Source organism: Diabrotica undecimpunctata, chromosome 10, assembly GCF_040954645.1.
Source record: "Diabrotica undecimpunctata isolate CICGRU chromosome 10, icDiaUnde3, whole genome shotgun sequence".
NCBI classification, from domain to species: Eukaryota; Metazoa; Arthropoda; class Insecta; order Coleoptera; family Chrysomelidae; genus Diabrotica; species Diabrotica undecimpunctata.
Window position 1 is genome coordinate 21,550,267 of NC_092812.1, and position 20,174 is coordinate 21,570,440.

At 32.2% G+C, this 20,174-nt stretch overlaps 1 protein-coding gene across 1 annotated transcript; it reads left to right on the forward strand.

The window, feature by feature from the left end:
- The first annotated feature begins 1,081 nt into the window (after positions 1-1,081).
- Tmem63 (transmembrane protein 63) lies at positions 1,082-16,215 on the forward strand. Its single transcript, XM_072546854.1, has 2 exons — positions 1,082-1,241; positions 1,303-16,215. The coding sequence occupies exon 2, from the start codon at positions 1,313-1,315 to the stop codon at positions 3,530-3,532; it is 2,220 nt and encodes a 739-aa protein (XP_072402955.1). The 5' UTR covers positions 1,082-1,241; positions 1,303-1,312; the 3' UTR covers positions 3,533-16,215.
- Positions 16,216-20,174: the final 3,959 nt, after the last annotated feature.

Consider the following 20,174-nt stretch of genomic DNA (forward strand, 5'->3'; position numbering starts at 1 on the left):
TAATTTAAATTTTTAGAGATTATTAATGTAGTACATTTGAAATAATTTAATCTATTCTTCAACTAAAAGTACGAATAAAATAGCGCATATTATGTCTATAGTTGCCGTAAATAAATTAAACGGGGTTAATTTTTCTATGCACACCAGATAAAATGTCACTGAACAGCGCTGGTTCCGTTTAAAACATGGCTGATTCCGTCTGCGCGAACGAGATGCCTATCGATCATCGAGTTAAAATCTAGATTCTAACTCGATGCTATCGATTTACCGAAAGTACAAACTGAATATAGCCGCAAATGTCAATCATAAAATAAAATATTTCGGTTTGGCAGTGTTGGGGTGTTTTTATAATGAATATGTTGTATGCTTCAAATATAAAGAGAGAAAGCTTTTAAAAAGTACATTTTGATTATACTATTTTATGAATTCTGCAATTTTTAATTTATATGAAACAATAACGAGTAAATATTTGCCTCTTTCGAAATTAATTTCTAACATCTGTTGCAATCTGACAACTGCTGATTTGACGATTGCCAAATCTATCGCCTAATCTATCAAGGGGCAATTGCCAAAAAAAAATTTCCAATAATTAATTGCAATTAATCTTTCAAGAAACAAATATTCACTCATTCTTATTTTATATAAATCAAAAATTGCAGAATTCATAACATAATATAATCAAAATGTACTTTTCTAAAGCTTTATCTCTTTATATTTGAAGCATACAGTTTATACAATATAAAAACATGCCAAGACTGCTAAAACGAAATTTTTTCCACAAGGAAACTAAGTTCCTGTAGCTGGCTGTATACCATGTATCACAAAAAAATTGTTAAAATCCTATATAAAAGGATTTTCACCTTTTATAAAGGATTTTAACAATTTTTTTCGAAATTTTTTGTTCTATGTTTAACATTTGCAGCTTGTACTTTCGGTAAACTCAACCAGTTTGGTTATTACCAATGACACCAATGACGTATAATATATATGTTATTACTAAAAATCTATGGCGATGTCTATATATTAGAGGACCATGAATACACAGGAATCTTGAACGTTTGCAAATGACGTAAACGTCATAAAGTATCATCAAATTGTTCCATATGATTAGAAGGTTACAAGATTACAAAATAAACCATAGAAAATTAGTGTAAACGATGTGTCATGAGTAAAACAATGCAGTTTGGTGTATTGAATAATACTTGTTGTTAAAGTGTAATGTAACAATTGATATATTAGAGGTAAGAGTGGCACTTTATTAACATTGGGTGACAGTAACAATAAGTGACTGTTTTATTCCAGATTGTTAAATATGATGTCTGGCCCTACCGATGCTCCCATTCTAATAATAGATAATGACACTTGTTTAATTAACAAAAAAACTAATAAAATTATTAGTAATGTATACGAAGGAATACCAGAAACTTTAGTATTGAATGTTATTTCATGGTTGCTACTTATTCTGCTATTTGCCATTTTGAGGAATAGAGCTTGGGATTATGGAAGACTTGCATTGGTACATACTGAAAAATGGACTCAATTATTTTACAAGAACACAGATGATGCAGTTGCTGTAGAAGAATCAAATCATGAGGTGTCATTGATACCTGATACTGGTTGTTTATGGTTTCCTTCCATATTTAAAATCAATCGGGACCAGATTTTATCAAGATGTGGACCAGATGCTTCCCATTATTTATCTTTTCAAAGACAGTTACTTATTCTAATGTTGGTAATCACTGTATTCTCAATTGGAGTGGTGCTTCCTATTAATTTTCAAGGAACTTTACAAGGAGATAAGACTACATTTGGACACACTACTATTAGTAATTTACCATCTGACTCCAAATGGTTATGGGTTCACATTACTGGATCAATAGCTGTGGTACCACTAATGATTTTCATTATGCGAAAATGTTCAGGACATTTACCAAGTGCATCGAAATTGTCATCAAGAACTTTAATGGTAACGAATATTTCAAAACAACATAGATACTGTGAAGATATAAAAAATTATTTTAGTGTTAGATACCCTGGAATAGAAGATGTAAAAATTGCTTACAAAGTTAAGAAGCTGACAATCCTAGAGAGACAAAGAGAAAAAATACATGAAGCAAGAATGTACTGTTTAAGTAATGCACCTAAAAATGAAATTAAGATGCAACCTAAAGGATGTATAGCTTGTTGCCCTTGTAACACTGTAAATGCCCTTAATTATTATACAATACAAGAAGAGAAACTTAATAACCTTGTTGCTTTAGAAAGGAGAAAGGCACTCCAAAATCCACTGGGAGTGGCTTTTGTAACATTAAACAGTGAAGAGACAGCACAGTATATACTAAGATCCTTTGAAGCTGGATCCCACAGGAATTGGGTAATTTTTAAAGCTCCGTCGCCATCTGATATCAACTGGGAAAACTTGGAAATATCCTATAGGAACTGGTATTCAAAAGCGATTATTATAAATGCAGTACTATTTGTTATTCTGTTTTTCTTAACTACACCACTTATTGTAGTGAATATCTTTAATAATCTCACAAAGGATAATTTTATAACGAAGATAAGTCCTCTATTATCTGAGTTTTTACCAACATTGTTGCTTTTATCTATGTCTGCTGTAATGCCTGTTTTGGTAGCATATTCTGATGAATGGATGTCCCACTGGACAAAATCCAAACAAAACCATGCTACTATGTACAAAGCTTTTTTCTTTTTGCTTTTTATGGTTTTGATTTTGCCTTCTCTTGGATTAACTAGTGCACAAACATTTTTGGAATGGTCAGTTCAGACACAAAATATTACTTTAAGATGGGAGTGCATCTTTTTAGCTGATAAAGGTGCATTGTTTGTTAATTATGTTATTACTTCAGCACTTATAGGTACAGCTCTTGAATTGTTAAGATTTCCAGAGTTGGCCATGTATGCTTGGAGGTTACTGCTTATAAAATCTGAAGCCGAAAAAACTACAATTAGAAAAGAAATTTTGTCAGTATTTCCGTTTGGTATTCATTATGCTTGGACACTGCTTATATTTACTATTTGTACAGTTTATAGCTTAACATGTCCTTTAATCACACCTTTTGGTTTGCTTTATCTTTGTTTTAAACATCTGGTGGATAAATATAATATATATTATGTATACCGTCCTATAACTATGTCAGGGGAAGGACAAAGAATTCATTCTGATGCTGTAAAAATGGTGCGCATAGCTATACTACTGTTACAACTGATCACTGCTTTGTTTTTCTTTCTACGTGCATATTTAAACACTATGACCTGCATTGCATTTTTGGGATTTGCTCTTACAGCAATATTTTTCTTCTTTATTGGCCCCTTTCCAACTTGCAAGCCAAGTTCCTTCCATGCCTTTAGCTTGCCTGTTAGAAATGAAGAATATATAGCTCCTGTTCTTGTCAGCTCCCGTTCTATTGAGCCTATTAATGAAGATCGATCATTGCCCAGTTTTTATGGCTCGCCAAGTGCAAGCCATGCTGTTATGAAATTGTCTGAGGCTGGATCCAGTGAAGCTTAAATTCATGATCCGAGTTTAATATTGAGGCTGTGAGTAATTTAGGTAAGCAAAATTATTGTAAAAATTTTGTTGTTTGAAGTCCAGAATTAAAATATTTTATCTCTGTGTTATCTCTTTGTGGCAAGTTTTTTTGTAAAGAGACAAATAATTTATTCCCACCAGTATATAATATTATACCAATTTTGATGTGCATTGTAGGTTTTAAGTTAATATTTGCTTTTATCTAAAAGGATTATTGTTTCCTTTATCTATTACAATTATAATAAATAAAAATGTACAGTGAGTATTAAAAACAGATAAGAACTGTATTATCACTCTATAATATTTTGAGCCCCAATTTATTTTAAATATTTACAGTATTATAATTTTTGTAACTTTTAACTTAAATATAAATGAAAGAAAGATTGCTTACATTTACATATCGCAGCACAGAGTGACTGAAGGATACAAAATTTGTAGTAGGAACTGTTGTAAAATGTATGGAGCATATGTACCTATGTTTAATACATATTTTAGTTGAACATAAATAGCAAAATAGCTATAGTTTTCAAAATTATGTAGGACCCCTTGGCTCTTTAAGAAAGCCAAAAAATGGCTATAAGAAAATGCCCTTTGCAGTGTCAGACTAATATTGTAAATACATATAGTAATGATGTAAATATTGATAATTGATACCATTAAACTGTTCCCAAAAATTTTACCATGAATGTCTTCCTATCCTTGCTTTTGAACTTCCAATAATTTCAAGTTTTGTAATAATTTATGATAATAATTAATGTTTTCATTAGAAAATCTCATATTTTTAATTGGGTTTACTTTGACTCTATATTTTAGGCTAGACATGGTAAAGTTACTTTGTTGTGCCCTTCCAGTTGCTTAAAGGCTGTTTGCAGCTCCAATCTGTTACTGACTCATAAGTTGTAGACTTAACATCTTTCAGTACACTTGGCTGTCTGAAGCAATATATAGTTTGGCTGAATTTAGGTGTTTTTTTAGTCGCTGCTGTGCATGCTATTCAGTCTGTTGTTAGGACCTGTAATTCTTGGTTAACACTGATCAGTTCAATTTTGATGTGTTTAATATCACAATAAACCAAGAAAATTAACCAAATCAAAAAACATATTGATTATTCTCAGGTTATTTTCAATACAAATATTTCAAAATTTATTATATTATTCTAACCTAACCACAAAATTAATATAATGTAAAGGCATCTATGTAATTACAATTTGGCAATTTGTTGTGGCTGCTTAACTTTTGTATAATTTATATTTTTAACATGCCTGTAACAAAACCGTATATATACAGGGTGATCAACTTGTGTGATGATGTCTGTTATATGTGTTATTATAAGAGATACCAAAAAAAGTTATTTATAAACATAGGAGGTAGCTGTAAGCTTCACATTTTCAAATTAATTACAAATATACAGGGTGGTCCATAGCACTGTACCGCTTCAAAGATATATTTTTTTAAATGAAACACCGCGTATTTTATTTTAAATTTAAAATCCGCTTCACTTCCTCAGTACAAGAATACAATGTTGTTTTGTATAATACAGGGTATTTAAAAGTTATAACCATAATTGTAACAAGTTGAACCCTCTGTGTGTAATTGAAAAGGGGTACAAAAGCAACAGCTTATTATAGCCATAGTTTTTAAATGATATACAGGGTAGGTCAAAGACAAATTTATTATTTGCTCAATATGTGTAAATGCATCACAACCTAAGTCAATGTAGTTTAATTGGTCTTAAGTATTTTTCGTGCCTATACTTAATAGTTTTGGAGATATTTTAAATTGTAGTGGACAAGAGGATATTTCATGAATTAAATTTATTATTTATATTTACTTTAGCATTTACAAATATGTTTAAAACCAACACACAAACAGAATAAAAAATTGAAAAAAGAAATTGTTATTTTCACTGAAGGTTTTCGAAATGAACTCCCACAATGTCAACCCAGGCTTGAATATGGTTTTCAAATGATCTACTTTCATTGGTAAGCATTTATGGCGTAACATTATAAAATACGTTACTAAATCTGACGTTCATGTCATCAATTACTGTTTGAGGTTCACTGTACCCTAGATCTTTAATATAGCCCCAGAAGAAGTCGACTTCTGAGTTTTTAGTACGACATCGGTCGATAATTCCATTATGGTATAGAATATCCAAAAAACTTATTTAGAAAAAATGTAAGCAATGATATTCTTTATACTTGGAAAATATGTGGAATTCTACAGGGTGATTAATAACTATGTGGTATAGCAAACATACAATTTTTAAATGGGACACCCGGTATATTTTTTCATATTTATATTTCTCTCATGATTCTTGTTCTTATAATATTGGGCTTTGCATTACTATACAGAGTATTTAACAAGTTATGACCATTTTTATTTAGAAATTCCTATGAAATCAACACGTTGTCGAATATTGTTTAGAAAATCCAGATATATGGCACCATTTACACGACCGTCAAAAAAATGTGGGCCAATCACATAATTGCCAGCAATACCACCGCAAAAATTTATAGACCAACTAGTTTGACTATGAGTGTTAACAAAATAGGGATTGCTTGATGCATAGTAATGAAAGTTATGCCGATTCACTGTTCCATTTTTGTGAAATATAGCCTCATCTCCAAAAAGCACATAATCGAAAAAATCGGGCTCTTTGCACTTGCTACTGAGACAATTGACAAAAAGCTAATCTGCGTTGATAATCATCGACTGTCAATTCTTGATGTAACTGTATGCAATAAGGATGCAGTACATCATATTCCTTTTCTTCACTTCTGACCCAGTGCGAACAAAACAATCCATTAATTTTTCAAAAGCTCTTGCGTTTTTCAATTTCAAAAGCAATTTCTCGAACTTTCTCCTAATACCCAGATCATATCTGTTGACTCTTCTACAGAAAAATTCATTTTTAACAAAGACAAGCCACTACCTGTCCATGGCACCAAAGTTCCATCATTAACAAAGTTCTCACCCGGAGTGTACACATTTTGATATTTTGTATTCAATGCATCAACCAAAGATTTGATTTTATCAATACGACTTATAGTATGTGTCTCTGGATCTGTAAAATGTATAAACTTCAGCAACAATTAATATCTGTTTTGAGACATTATTTTAGGTGCCAGGGGAATATTATAAATACTCTTGGTAGACCAGTAAACTTGAATATTTCCTATCTTTACTAGACCCATCCATAAAGTGAGGCCCAGAAATTTTTTTATTTCAGTACTATTCGTAGGAATCCATTTTGTTAATCTAGACCCACGTTGTATTCTAGTGTTCTCGATTACCCTTGCTGCATATTTATTTGTAAATTCCACAATATTATTTATAATCTCATCATCTACAAACAAGCAGTATGCCTCATAAGCTGTTATATCTTCAGAGATGTCAATTTATCTCCAGAATTCAATTAGTCCAGAAGGCCCTAAAAATTATAATTTAATTATTTATTCAGAAAATTATTTATATTCATATTACCTTGAAAAGAAAAAGTTTTATGGCATCCTGTATATTCTGACCACTGGGGATTATAACTGTGAGGATTGTTTTTATTTTCTGGTTCTAGAACATTTATTTCTAAAGCCTTTTATCTTCATTTTCTGCCTCTTCTCTTTCTTCCTCCTCTTTCATATAATGTAGTAATACCTCAATACTATCATTGCCGGGTTCTTCTTCAGAGAGAAGCCAATCTTCGTCTGAATCATCTAACTCAAAATTATCATTGTCGCTACCCGTATCGCGTTCACTGTATTGTAAATGATCATCTTCATCACTTTCTAATAAAGTAGCTTCCAATTGTTACAATTCCAATTAACCTTTAGTATATACTCTAAATCGTCACGTGAATGCTACTGACATGGCCTCTACCAAAATAAGTTTTCGGGCAGGCCACGTCAGTCACAATTGGATGACGATTTTAAATAAACAAAACTAATGTTTATTATCATGCAATAATTTTTTGCTGAAAACATGATAATCTAGACATAAAAACCTTTCCCTATATCTTCTTTTTTTGCTGTGGCCTCCCACGAACTTTATTAGAAAATGTCTGTGGCCCCCAGTGAAACAACGTTGTCACTCATATATGACCGACATGGTCTACAGCAAAAAATTTCTGTCAGTCAATTTTGGGTGACGTGGCAGGTAATGTGTTAAACAAAGAATGATTTATAAAGTTATCTACTTTTGAAAGTTAGTTATATTGACTCAAAAGGTGCTTTGTGAATTGTCTGGTTGTAGCATAACATGACAAGACGATATATTTACATCTATTGGTAAACTTATCTCAAAAATGAAAATTTTCGTGTTATCTAGTTGTAGTATTGAGGTGACGATATAAAAACTCATTTTTTTAAAGCCTACTATTTTACCTTTGTAACTGATACAAATGGCCTTTTACTTATTAATAACTGCGCGTCACAATCGATAGTTAGGAATGTTTTATTAAAAATTCCTGGCTTAGAATACTGTTGATGTAACAATCTAATAGTTGTTACATCAATTGTATATTGTTTTGCTTTCTGTTTTTTGTGAGTTATTTATTGAATAAAAAAAATCTTGATATATTATTATACAAAAATTTTTATCTTGTAGTAATTTTAAGAATCTTGTATTCCATAAATTAAATATGATATTTCAATAATATCACATTTATTAATACATTGATTGCATATTGTTATGGTTTATAGTTATTTATTGACTAAAAATAATTTTGTTATATTATCACTCAATACTCAATACTTATTTCTACTTACAAAAATTGAATGTATTTCTGAAATTTGAAAAAAACTAAAAATATCTCGGAAAGTAGTAGAGAAAATCGTAATATTGTTTTGTAGTTCACCCCGTATACAAATTTTTGTCAATAATTTCAATTAATCTTAATTTAAAAACTACAATATATTGTTTACTTTATTATATAAAATAAATAATTGTTTATTCATTACTTCTTTATATACATGGTGTTTATTTCCTAGATATTTCGAAACAAAAATGGTCATAACTTGTTAAATACTCTGTATAGTAATGCAAAACCCAATATTATAAGAACAAGAATTATGAGAAGGATACAAACTTGATAGTTTTTTGGATATTCTATACCATAATGGAATTATCGTCCGATGTCGCACTAAAAACTCACCCTGTATATATAATTCTAAAATTTTATGATTGATTTATTAACAAAGCATGCATATTGAAAGAAAAATAGCTACAAACTAAAGACATTATAATCGGTATCTACAAAATCAAGTGAAAGCTTGACAGAACAATGTTAAGCATTTCTTTCAACTAATTTATATATTTCCTACCAACAAATCTTTTTTATCGCTGATGATTTTTTTTAATTCCAATTATTTGGTTGAAATTTTACGACAGTCTTTTCAATCATATACGCGGTAATAGTCTTTGGACGTTCAGGACACGCAACCCATAATTACCTTATAGTAACCTATTTTTTAGACTGTGCCCTTAAGTTGTGGGATCATTATTTAGACCTTTTGCAGTTTTTTCCTTAATAATTTGAACTCTCTAATAGATTATACCAGGTAAAACTTCTTTTATATAATCTAAAGTTTGTGTTTATCTGTTGTTTTAGGAGCTCAAGTTGAAACAAAATAATATATAAATAAAGCAAAAGAACAGTCAAACATTTTCCCACATTATAACTGTAATCTGCCACAAACACAAATTTCTATCCGCTCTGGGAAACAAACGGTCCCTAGCAACACTAAAAGAGCAAAATGAGTGTGTCTAGCCAATGAACTTAAATAAACATCCTTGTTATATTCTCTAAATCGAACTTTAATATTGATTGTCTATAATCTTTTATAATTCCAAAAGCAATAATATAATATCAGCAATATTTTGGGAGAATTTTCTATTGTAAGTTTAGGTAGATTAGAGAGTTTTATGGTTTTACGTAGCTGTAATCTGGTATTAGGTGATGCAATATGATTATTATAGACACCGCCCCATATCTCATTTAAATTTAATATTTTAAATAATTTTTATATTTGTACTTTTACTAACATTTTAAATAAAAGCAAACTATTATTACAGTATTTATTAATATTGTTATTCATACATTACCGTCAAACTAATATAGTACGTCTAAAATATGTGGAAATTAAAGAATATTGATAAACAAGCACTTTTTTATTTCGTAAAACTTAATTTTTCATATATAAAAAGGTGACTTATCCCCTTGCTTTGGTGGGAAATGGCCACTGGTGCATACTTAGCGGTAATAAATTGCCCTGCGGCTAAGAGTCGTGACTAATTCAGATCTAATTAAACCTACTAGTCTAGTTAAAATGCTGCTTACTGCTGAAAAGATGGTAATCCTGCTTTCATCTAAACAAGTCTGGTTGTCCAGAATACAAAATATGGACTGATTGGACAAGTGATTTACTTAAAATATTACACTAATTTAAGTAGCTACCTTGACATTTCAATATACTATCTATAGTAAAAGCCACAGTTAGAATGCAGTGTTGGTCTTACGGCGCGCAGCGATGCCGCTCATGTCGGCACAGTGGTAGGTGTGTAGTAGTTTGGCGATAGACTGAGAAATCCCGACTATACGCGCCTAATTCCAAAAATCTTTACTCATTAATTTACCTGAGTTAAATAAGAGAATAAACAAAAAAACAAATCAATTTTATAAAAAATGCCTGTAGACATAAAATATCTAATACCTCTTAATCGTAAATACTTTTGTTTCACAATTTTTTCAGCAAATCAAATTTGCGGGAATGGTATGACACGTTATACAAAACGACAACGTTTTCTTTGACTTTCGGCAAGTTTTTAATTAACGTCATATAGATCCCCGTCCATTTCGTCATGGTAATCAACGTTTCCCTTCTTGGTCAAGAAAAGTTAATTCCGCCCATGCCACAAAACCAGTTTCGCTTCCAGCATGAAGAAGAACAAACCAAGGACCTCTTTGGGTTGGAGCTTTCAGTCCTTTTATGAAGGCATCTCGTGGATTCTTGATCGTTGTGTCCCTCCATTTCTTTTTGACTGAAGCACCGACGTTCTCCCAGGACTCATCCGTATAAACAAGGTTTATATTATCCTTTTTCCTCAAATGTTTTTATTTTTTCTGAGGTACTTGTGATTCCAGGATATGATATCTTTTCTTTCGATCCTCAAATCCCATGTTATTTAGTAGCCTACGAAACGTGGTTTTTGAAAAAGCTGATAGGTCCTCATCATCCTTTACTCTGTTCATTATGCTGTCGACGGTTGGTGGTATGTTTTCCAAAAAAAAACATGGACAATTTTCCTTATTCGAGATTTCACTCCCTCATCGTAAGTATTCTCACGTGAATTGGACTGGAAACTGTTTTTTCCTTTTTTGTACCGGTTTTAGTTCGCCTTGCTGGGCCTCTTCGCGGATGTCATAAATTTTGCGAACACTCACACCGCACACTTTTCGAAACTGTTTCTACAGTAATAGTCAAGCTGTCACCATTTTTTAAGTTCAGATGATAGTTCAATACATTTAACACCACACATTTTACTTGTACACTAAGAGTCATACCTTGTTTGAAATTTACGACAGATACTGGCAACGGCTCCGTGATGTAGGTACTTTCATCCGTTTGCGAAAATGAAATAAAACTGAGCTTTCGTAGTTTTTGCCAACAAGTTTTTGATTTAATGGCCAGTATCCAAATCGATCAATCCAAATCTCGGCAAAGAGAAATGTGGGACCTAGGAGGATTTCCTGGTTGCGAAATTTAAGGGAGTGGTATGGGTGCAGTTCAATACAGTTGTTCAGAGCTGCAGCCAACAAAGTAAAGATTGCTGTGATGGTAGCCAACCTCCGATAGGAGACGGTACTGCAAGAAGAAGATATAAATCGACAAAGAGACATACTTGCTTTGCGTGGACAATGGGGATTAAAACCGATTCGGTTATCCCAATGATCTTTATTTACCAAAGAATGTGTTTACAATGGAAGCTATTGAAAATTGATAAATATAGATAAGCTATCGACAATGAGTTTTTGATATATTTTACTTTTTTTATAGTATTTTTCTTCATATTATTGTTTAGTTTGACAATGTAACTCTCTTATTTATACATCAATGATTGAATCATGCTTTAGTTGAAACAATAATTATGGTCTTTTCTACTGGCAATTGTTTTGTGCGCGTATATTCCAGTGCTATAATTCTTAAATCCGGTCCTGATGCGTCGCTCGAGGCGAACCGGCAATGTGGTCGGCCGTTCGATATTGCCTATCTTACCTGCACTGCATTCTAACTGTGGCTTTTACTATAGTAAAGCATCGATAGTATATAAATATAATAAACTGTTGTTAGTTATCTTGCATATCTATAGAATTTTTTGTATTGTTTTTATTAAATTGCTCGTCTCTATCTCTTTTGTTTTTAAATCCTGCTTCACTCGGTTCTTTGTTCTGAACACTTTTGTTGCCTCTCTTCCTTTGATGTTGTACTCTTCCTTCTTACTTCTTGTCCCTAGTTGTAAAAAAGTGATCAGAGTCGCAGTACTCTAGGAACGTACGTCTTGGATGGTGGAGGCCTATCTCTTATAAATCTGTACATAATCAATCTGATTGCAATTCGTACTGCCTGGTATTTTCCAAGTTTCCGTATCGATCTGTTTATGAGAATAATAAGTAACTGTCTTATTTTGACTCATTATGATATATTATAAGGAATTTAGCTTATGTTATTTAATTAAAGATTAACAACATATTGTCTATTATATGCTTCTAATGGTGCTTCTTTTTTATGTTTGTAGATAATTGTATATTTTTCTAACTATGTAATTTAAGATTTACGTATTCCTATTAGGCAATAAGTTACAATAATGTTTTGTTAGATTTCTAAATAGTTATTTAAAAATTAACTGCTAGTACAGATAAAAATGACATATCAATTTAACAAAATAAAATTTTAAGTGTTACTAGTTTTTGTAGTATTCATTTCGTGCTAGTATACTATCAGAATATAATCAAACAGAACAGAGAAGCACACCACAGCAAAAAGCTGTACCTTCAAGGGCAATCAATCTACTAAAAATTTCAAAGAATCAGCTAAAAATTCCATATCAAATCAATTTCAATTTGACAGCAGAATCTCTACAAATCAAACATGTATAGAACTACCTTCCACAACCGAAAATCAACCAACAAATAATTCCGAAATAAGCTCCAACCTGTCATCAAATAATAAATGTATGAATCTGAGCAGAATCTGGATTCTGCTCCACAGAAACACCATGTAATTGCTTACTACCGACATCCAAACGACCCCCTCTCTGAACCTCTGATTGAGTACTTTTCTACTGTCAACAGAGCCATTATAATGAGTGATTCTAACGCAAGACACAAGCAATTTGTCGACTCCACCACCAATCCTAGCGGCAGACACCTCTCAGATATCCTTCTAGATCTGCCTATCGACAGAATTCCCAACACGAAAGTCATTTTCTTTGACCACGGTGGTACGTCTAACAACGATCACATCCTGTTTATTGAATGCATCATGGACAAATTCATGGATAGATGTACCATATGTGACTCAATAACGTCAGACCATTACCCTCTTCTAGTTAAAACTGACTTATGGACTCCGAAATAATACACGCTATTCCTCTTCAGAAGCGATTACAGAAATGCCAATTGGGAAATATTCCAAGACTATATCGTCCATAATCTCCCAGAGTAATGTGATCTTTCGACAACAAACGAAGTTGACATAGGTATCTTCAAAATTGAAAGTCTTCTACAAGAAGCTTCAAACCTAGCTTTTCCACTTACTAAATATAACAAATATACTCCAACTCTACCACAGAGAATTCTCGCTGAAACCCAAACCAAACGCCGTCTTCTAAGAGTGTATAAAAGATTCCTAGACCCTCTCATCAGAACAGAATATAACCGACTTTCGGCAGCTGTCAGACTAGAAGTTAACCTACTGAAACAACAACAATGGAGGCAGTTACGGCTAGTCTGGAGTACCGATATGGAGGTAAATTCTGGAACAAATCCAAAAAACTAGACAGAAAACCCACCATCACTCATTTCTCAAACACAATAATCAAATAATTACTAATCCGTTATACAAGGCTGAAATCTTAAAAATTAACCTACAAGCCACATTCGTCACCCCTGAAAATCACACCTTCAGGCAGCGATTCTGTATAGAAACCGAGCGAAACATACAACGCCTTCTGGAAAGACCAGAACCCCAAAGAAGGCCTAACTAGCACGAGATAGTGGTCTTAATAGACCCCAAAACTGTCAGGAGACTGTGTAGCAGAGCAAAAATACAGTCCCTGGCCCAGATGGCATACACAGGAGATGCCTCAAACACCTTTCAGAAGCCGTATTTCCGCTGCTTGCAGAAACTATCAATGCATGTCTACAACTGGAATACTTCCCTATCTCATGGAAAGTATCCAGCACAATCATGATATCCAAACCAGGAACACCACCAACCAACTCTGAATCCTACAGACCAATCTCTCTTCTCAGCACTCTAGGCAAGATCTACGAGAGACTCCTAAAGGAAAAACTCGTAGAACACCTAGAAACATTCAACATCATTCCCTTCTTCCAATTTGGATTTAGAGCTGGTCACTCCACACAAAACGCATTGATAGAAGCAGCAATCTTCATTTCTCAGACAATAAATGAGCACAACAAGCAAGTCATTGGCATCTTCCTAGATGTACAAAAGGTATTCAATCAGGTCTTTCATGCTGGACTGATCGAAAAACTCCACCTAGCCGCCGTGCCCATTCAATTTCTGAGAATAATACAATCCTATCTAACTGCTCGGACTATACGAGTCAAAGTCGAAAATCTACTTACCACAGAATTCACTCCTCTCGCAGGAGTACCTCAGGTTTCAATAATTGCGACAATACTTTATACAGTCTATAACAACGACCTCCCAACCCCTCACAAATTGTCGGAGATCCTGCTATACGCTGATCCGCGTGCAGGAGCAAAGAAACCACATAAGGCTTAACGGAGAAAGGCTCAATTTGAGACCGTCAGTGCCTTACTTGGGTGTTGAATTCACAAAGACACTTAACTGGAACACTGACCTCAGAAACACCCTCGACAGCACTAAAAGCACTGTGTGGCAAATTTGGGAATACTAGCTAAGTCACTCTGCTTAATAAAAGACAACACAAGAAAGTCATCGCCACTGAGAGGAAAATCCTGAGGATGGGTAAAAACCACGACTTCTCATCAGCGCTAGTCCACCAAATGGCAAACACCAATTTTATCCATGATAGGATACTCAATATCAATAAGAGATACGTTCTCTCCACCATAAATGGCTCTAACAACAAAGTAAAGGAGGTTCTTAAAAAACCTACCACCGACGAGGACGCGTACTCGCCAGAAATCCAAAAACCAAAGTTCCATTCCCGCCTGCTAAACTTTCAAACATAGGAGGCAATGAACTTCCTGATGAGTACTGGAACATTCTCGAAACCACTCCAATAAAATATCGTAGGCACTTGCCGTTTATAATAACGCTTAGAACCTGAACTATAATTAGCAACTGCATGAAATAGAACTAAATGGTAATATGGACTTAACATCCATAAATATGTAAACATAAACTTATAATCAAAAAAAACCAAACCAAACAAAAACATAGCTTCTACCACACCTTCCAGCCCCAAACAACATACTCTACATCCCCTATCCACGCCCCCCGCAATAAAAAAACGGGGGGCGCCATACTTTGAAAAGGCGAAAGCATAAAATGCGGTTGTCTTACTATGCATCGATCAGTACAAAATATCGTTATCCTAATTACAAAAAGAATACGTAAAGTTGGATAGGTACATGATTTTTTCTACGATCATTCACAACAAAAAAATAGTCAAATTTATTTATTTTATAACACAAACAAATTAACTAAAATAGTTATATGGTTAAATTAATTATTTTATTGATACATTTATATTTTGAATATTACAATAATTATTAAAATGAATTTGATGTTATGGACAACATAGATTTTTATATTGAATAAGGGTCCATAAGGTGGATGATTTAAATTTTTAGACATCTCGTCAAAGTAAACAAGTATATCATTTTTGGAAAACACATTTTCGTAAGTTTTTTGTTGGTGTTAAATTTTCAATATCCCTATCGCCTTCAAACATTTTCTTAGAAATATTTAATCTTGAAATTTGTCAGTTTGTTTAAATGTGAACTGTCAAAGCGTATGCATTTGACTTGACATTGCTCATTGCATATGTGCCACCTTCACCATCATAATGAAGCCCATTATGCTACAGGTATTGAAAATGTAATTGATATATTAAAGTATGACAGTAAAAAGAAACTATATGTGGACATTATTTTCTGAAGGTATGTAGCATATCTGTTATAGAAACATATTAAAATACATAGGATACCGGTATAAAATGTAGGATAGTTCATAACGTACTTATACATGAAAATTTTAAAAATTTTTAAGAAGTTCGTAAGTGTTCCTTAGATTGAGCAATATCGTAAGTGTTTTAATTCAAATAATGAAAGTGTTTATTAGATAGCGTGAACTGTCTTATATTTTCTATTTGTATTTAAAATAGGTAGTCTATTGTATTATATATATATATATATATATATATATATATATATATATATATATATATATATATATATATATATATATATATATATATATATATATATATATATATATAATACATTAAAGGCACTGTTATATTTTCCATTTCATTTTATTTTAAATCATTTGTATAGACTTCAGATTTTCCTGTTAGTTTAAGATATTTTGTAAAAATATAAATATGCAATGATTTTGTACGCCAACATTAATTATAACGATAGAATCGGTTTTTAAAAGTATTAAATTGTACAGTATGTTATTGTGCCTATAAATTTTATCATTAATATTTCTGGAAAGGACACAAAATGAATCAAATAAAGTTAAAGAAGTTAAAGTACCGTACACTTTAATAATTATTTATGTTTTTGAAATCTTTAAATTTATGATACACCCACACTATCAATTTTATCGGCCAGTCAATTTGTATTGTTTGTAGGTGTCTGAATAATTTGATAATTTTTGAAACAAAGTTATAAATTGAAACCGGTTATGGATTTTATGGAACTAAATTTTTTTTAATTAGTATAATTTAACTAGAATGAAACAAATAATTTATATATTTTATGTAAGATTTATAAATTGCTTAAAATCTCTGTTTTTGTGCATACCGAACGATAAACCTGATAGTGTGATAACTCCCTTACAAAACAATTTATTTTTTAATGCATAGGTTTGTTTTGATAGGAATATACATACTATTAAAGTGATTTCTTCCTGAAGGAAACGATATTTACATATGTAGTAGCTTTCAGTCGCTTTAGCACTAATTTAAAAATTGTAATTCATCAGTGATTCAAAAATATTCTGATAAATGTTACTGATATGTTTGTGAATGTGTTTGTATAGGTAATTAATATATACTGATTTTCATTTTCCAATGTTGTTTTTTTTATATCATAGTTTAGTTGCGATGAGTCATGAACATATCCAAAATAAATTACTGTTTGTTTAAAAAATGTGAAGGTCATGCTGTTTATATAGCAGTTTAGTCAAAAAATGTTTTTGTTTTTTTATTCTCAGGAATCTTTTATAGTGGAAAATATTTTAGCTGCATTTAGAAGCGTAATTCCTCTGTGGTTAAAACATTCAAAGATGTCTTCTTTTTTGTATATGGTGCAAAGTACTACAATATTCCAATTGCTGGGGAGGGATTTTTGTGTCCATATGTCCACATGTGCCATTATGGCATCGTGGTCCCCTTCTTTATATAGTTCAGCTGGGAGATTATTTATTCCGTGTGATTTGTTTCTGCCTAGTTTTTTTAAATGCATATTTAACTTTTGGTGGTTCCTCTTCCGTCTTGTCTTTTCCGCTTACCTTATTTCTTTCATTTTCCAGGTTTTTTTCTTCCTCTATATATTAAGTGCCCGGTTCAAGTATTCTACCCATCGATTCCATACGTCTTCCTTTGTTGTTAATAGTTCACCATTCGGACTTCTGCATTGGTTTGTAATTGCCTTGAATTCTTTTCTGTAAGTTAACTTTCTTATAGAATGCTCTGAATTCTTTCTCTCTGTTAAGGTTTTCTATATATTTCTGTATAATACTCTGAATTCTTTATCTCTGTTAAGGGTCTGTCAAATTTTGGTTCTGTGAGTTTCGTAGTGACCGTATATCTAAATTGGATGAACCACGTACTGTACAAGTCCCATGCTTCGGCATTTCCCCACACTGCATCGTTTTTTGCCTTTCTTATGTATTGGAGAAATGTAGTCCTGTTTCCATTCTTCTGGAACTTTTGTTTACTTATCTGTGAGCACAGCTAAGTTAACACATCAAGAAAACCTATATTGTCAAAAAGAACAGCACTTAGAAATATTATTCATTTTATAACTGGTCCCAAAGCGAAAAACTACACAAAAGTTAAAGAATATTTCTTACATTTTCTTTTCAGGTGATATATTATGTCATACTCTGTTACACTCAACTACCGAAATTACAATACAATCTAAAAAATATACCACTTGTCCTAATATTTCTAACATGAGTAAAAATGAGCTAAAAGCTTTATTGGCAATTTTAATAATGTCTGCAGCAAATAAAGACAGTCATCTATCGATGAAATATATGTTTGATAGTAATATATCAAGAAAATTTTATCAGGCCTGCATGAGTAGTCAGCGTTTCAAAAATCTCATAAACTGTCTTCGGTTTGATGAAGAGGAAACACGAAAAGAATGGTAGTAAGATGATCCTTTTGTGCATACACGCGAAATATGGGATATTTTTATTACCATCTGCAGAGAATCATATACACCTTCATCCTATCTGACAATTGATGAACAGATTGATATGATTTCTAGGACGTTGCCCTTTTCGAATGTATTTACCCGATAAACCTAATTCGTATGGTCTCAAAATCGTTATGATGTGTGACAGCTTACACTTCTAATGTGTGAACAGAGCTAAGTTTATTAGCTTTGTGTGTATTCCATCCTTGTCAAGACATCTCTTAACGCAACAATTGGTAACGGACAATTCTCGTAACGTCAAAATTGAATGATTTTGTTAACGTGGATACATAAATTTTTATTACCGTTACAATTGAAATTATGTTTTATCAATTTAACGATTTACGATAACTATAATGTTTATCAACATCAAGATAAACATTTTTAACACATTTGATATTTTGTGGAGAAATATATTTTGAAAATTGTGTCTTAAAATAAATATAATCTACCTGTAGCAGGAAATATAATTAAAGTTTGTCCCTTTTATTGTTTCTAAAATTTCCATATACCTGGATAAAGTACTAATGACGTAATTACTGAAATCTTTTAGCCAATAACTATCTTTAGATATTCCCAACTTAAGTAAACATTTTGTAATGGAAAGTGTGTGATCACCTATTATTATAATAAGCCTTGTGATTGGTTATAGCTGAGGAATATCTTTAAACATGATAGCATAAATCAGTCTTCAATTTCCGGAACACTTCAGCATTCCAAACAGCGAGAAAGAGATGTTGTACCTGCTATCCCCAACAACATGCATTTTCTACTTCCTGAAAAATAAAACTTGCTATTACATGACAGTGTATCTCATGATCCTAATACAATAATATTTGTACATGAATAGTTATTATACTTGTCCGGATATAAAGTTGTACCGGAAATATTTTTTTAACTAACCACATTCAACTTGATGGCATAGAATTATGTATTTGTGCGTTACCTCTAAATAAAACTGAAAAAACTTATCGAAGATTATTACGTATGATAAAAACCCGCTCACCAAATTTAAATCCCGATTTTTGCCTACTCGATTTTGAAATGGCCGCAATCAATGCATGCTAACTTCAATATGAAAACTCCCTATAGAAAAATCCACTGATGCATATTTACAAGTCGCAAGAATTTTTCCTGAATTTGATGACAAAACTGAAGAGTTTTTGCAGTACTTTGAAAATACGTATTAGAGGTCGTGAATTGAGAAATTGCCGTAGGCGAGATCCAGCATTTCCTCCAAACTTATGGAATAATCGTCAAAATGCAATGGATGGTTTGGCCAGGACTACCATAGCGTAGAAGCCTTTCACTATTTCAATGTGCCAATCCGACAATGTAGAAATTTCTTGCCGAGATTTTTACAGAGTTATTTTGTAACACACATATTTGCAATATAAAAGTATCAAATTATTCGTAGAGACAGATATCATGGTTATGCCGGAGTGGCAATCCTTGACAGAAATGTGTTTCAGGTTAAAGAAATTCGAACTACACAAGATGTTAATAACAATATTTTGATGAGCGATTGAGCGTAAAACGAATATTAATCTACAATAAATTGATATAAGGTTGAATACTCGAATAAATGAACTTTGAAAAATTAAAGGCAAATATCGAGCACAATTTTAATAATCAAATCTTGCCCAAGTACTTTCGCTTTCTATAGCATCATCAGGTGCATTTCGTCAAATTTGGGCTATCCAGCAAGCGCAGAATGTAATAAACATGAAATTG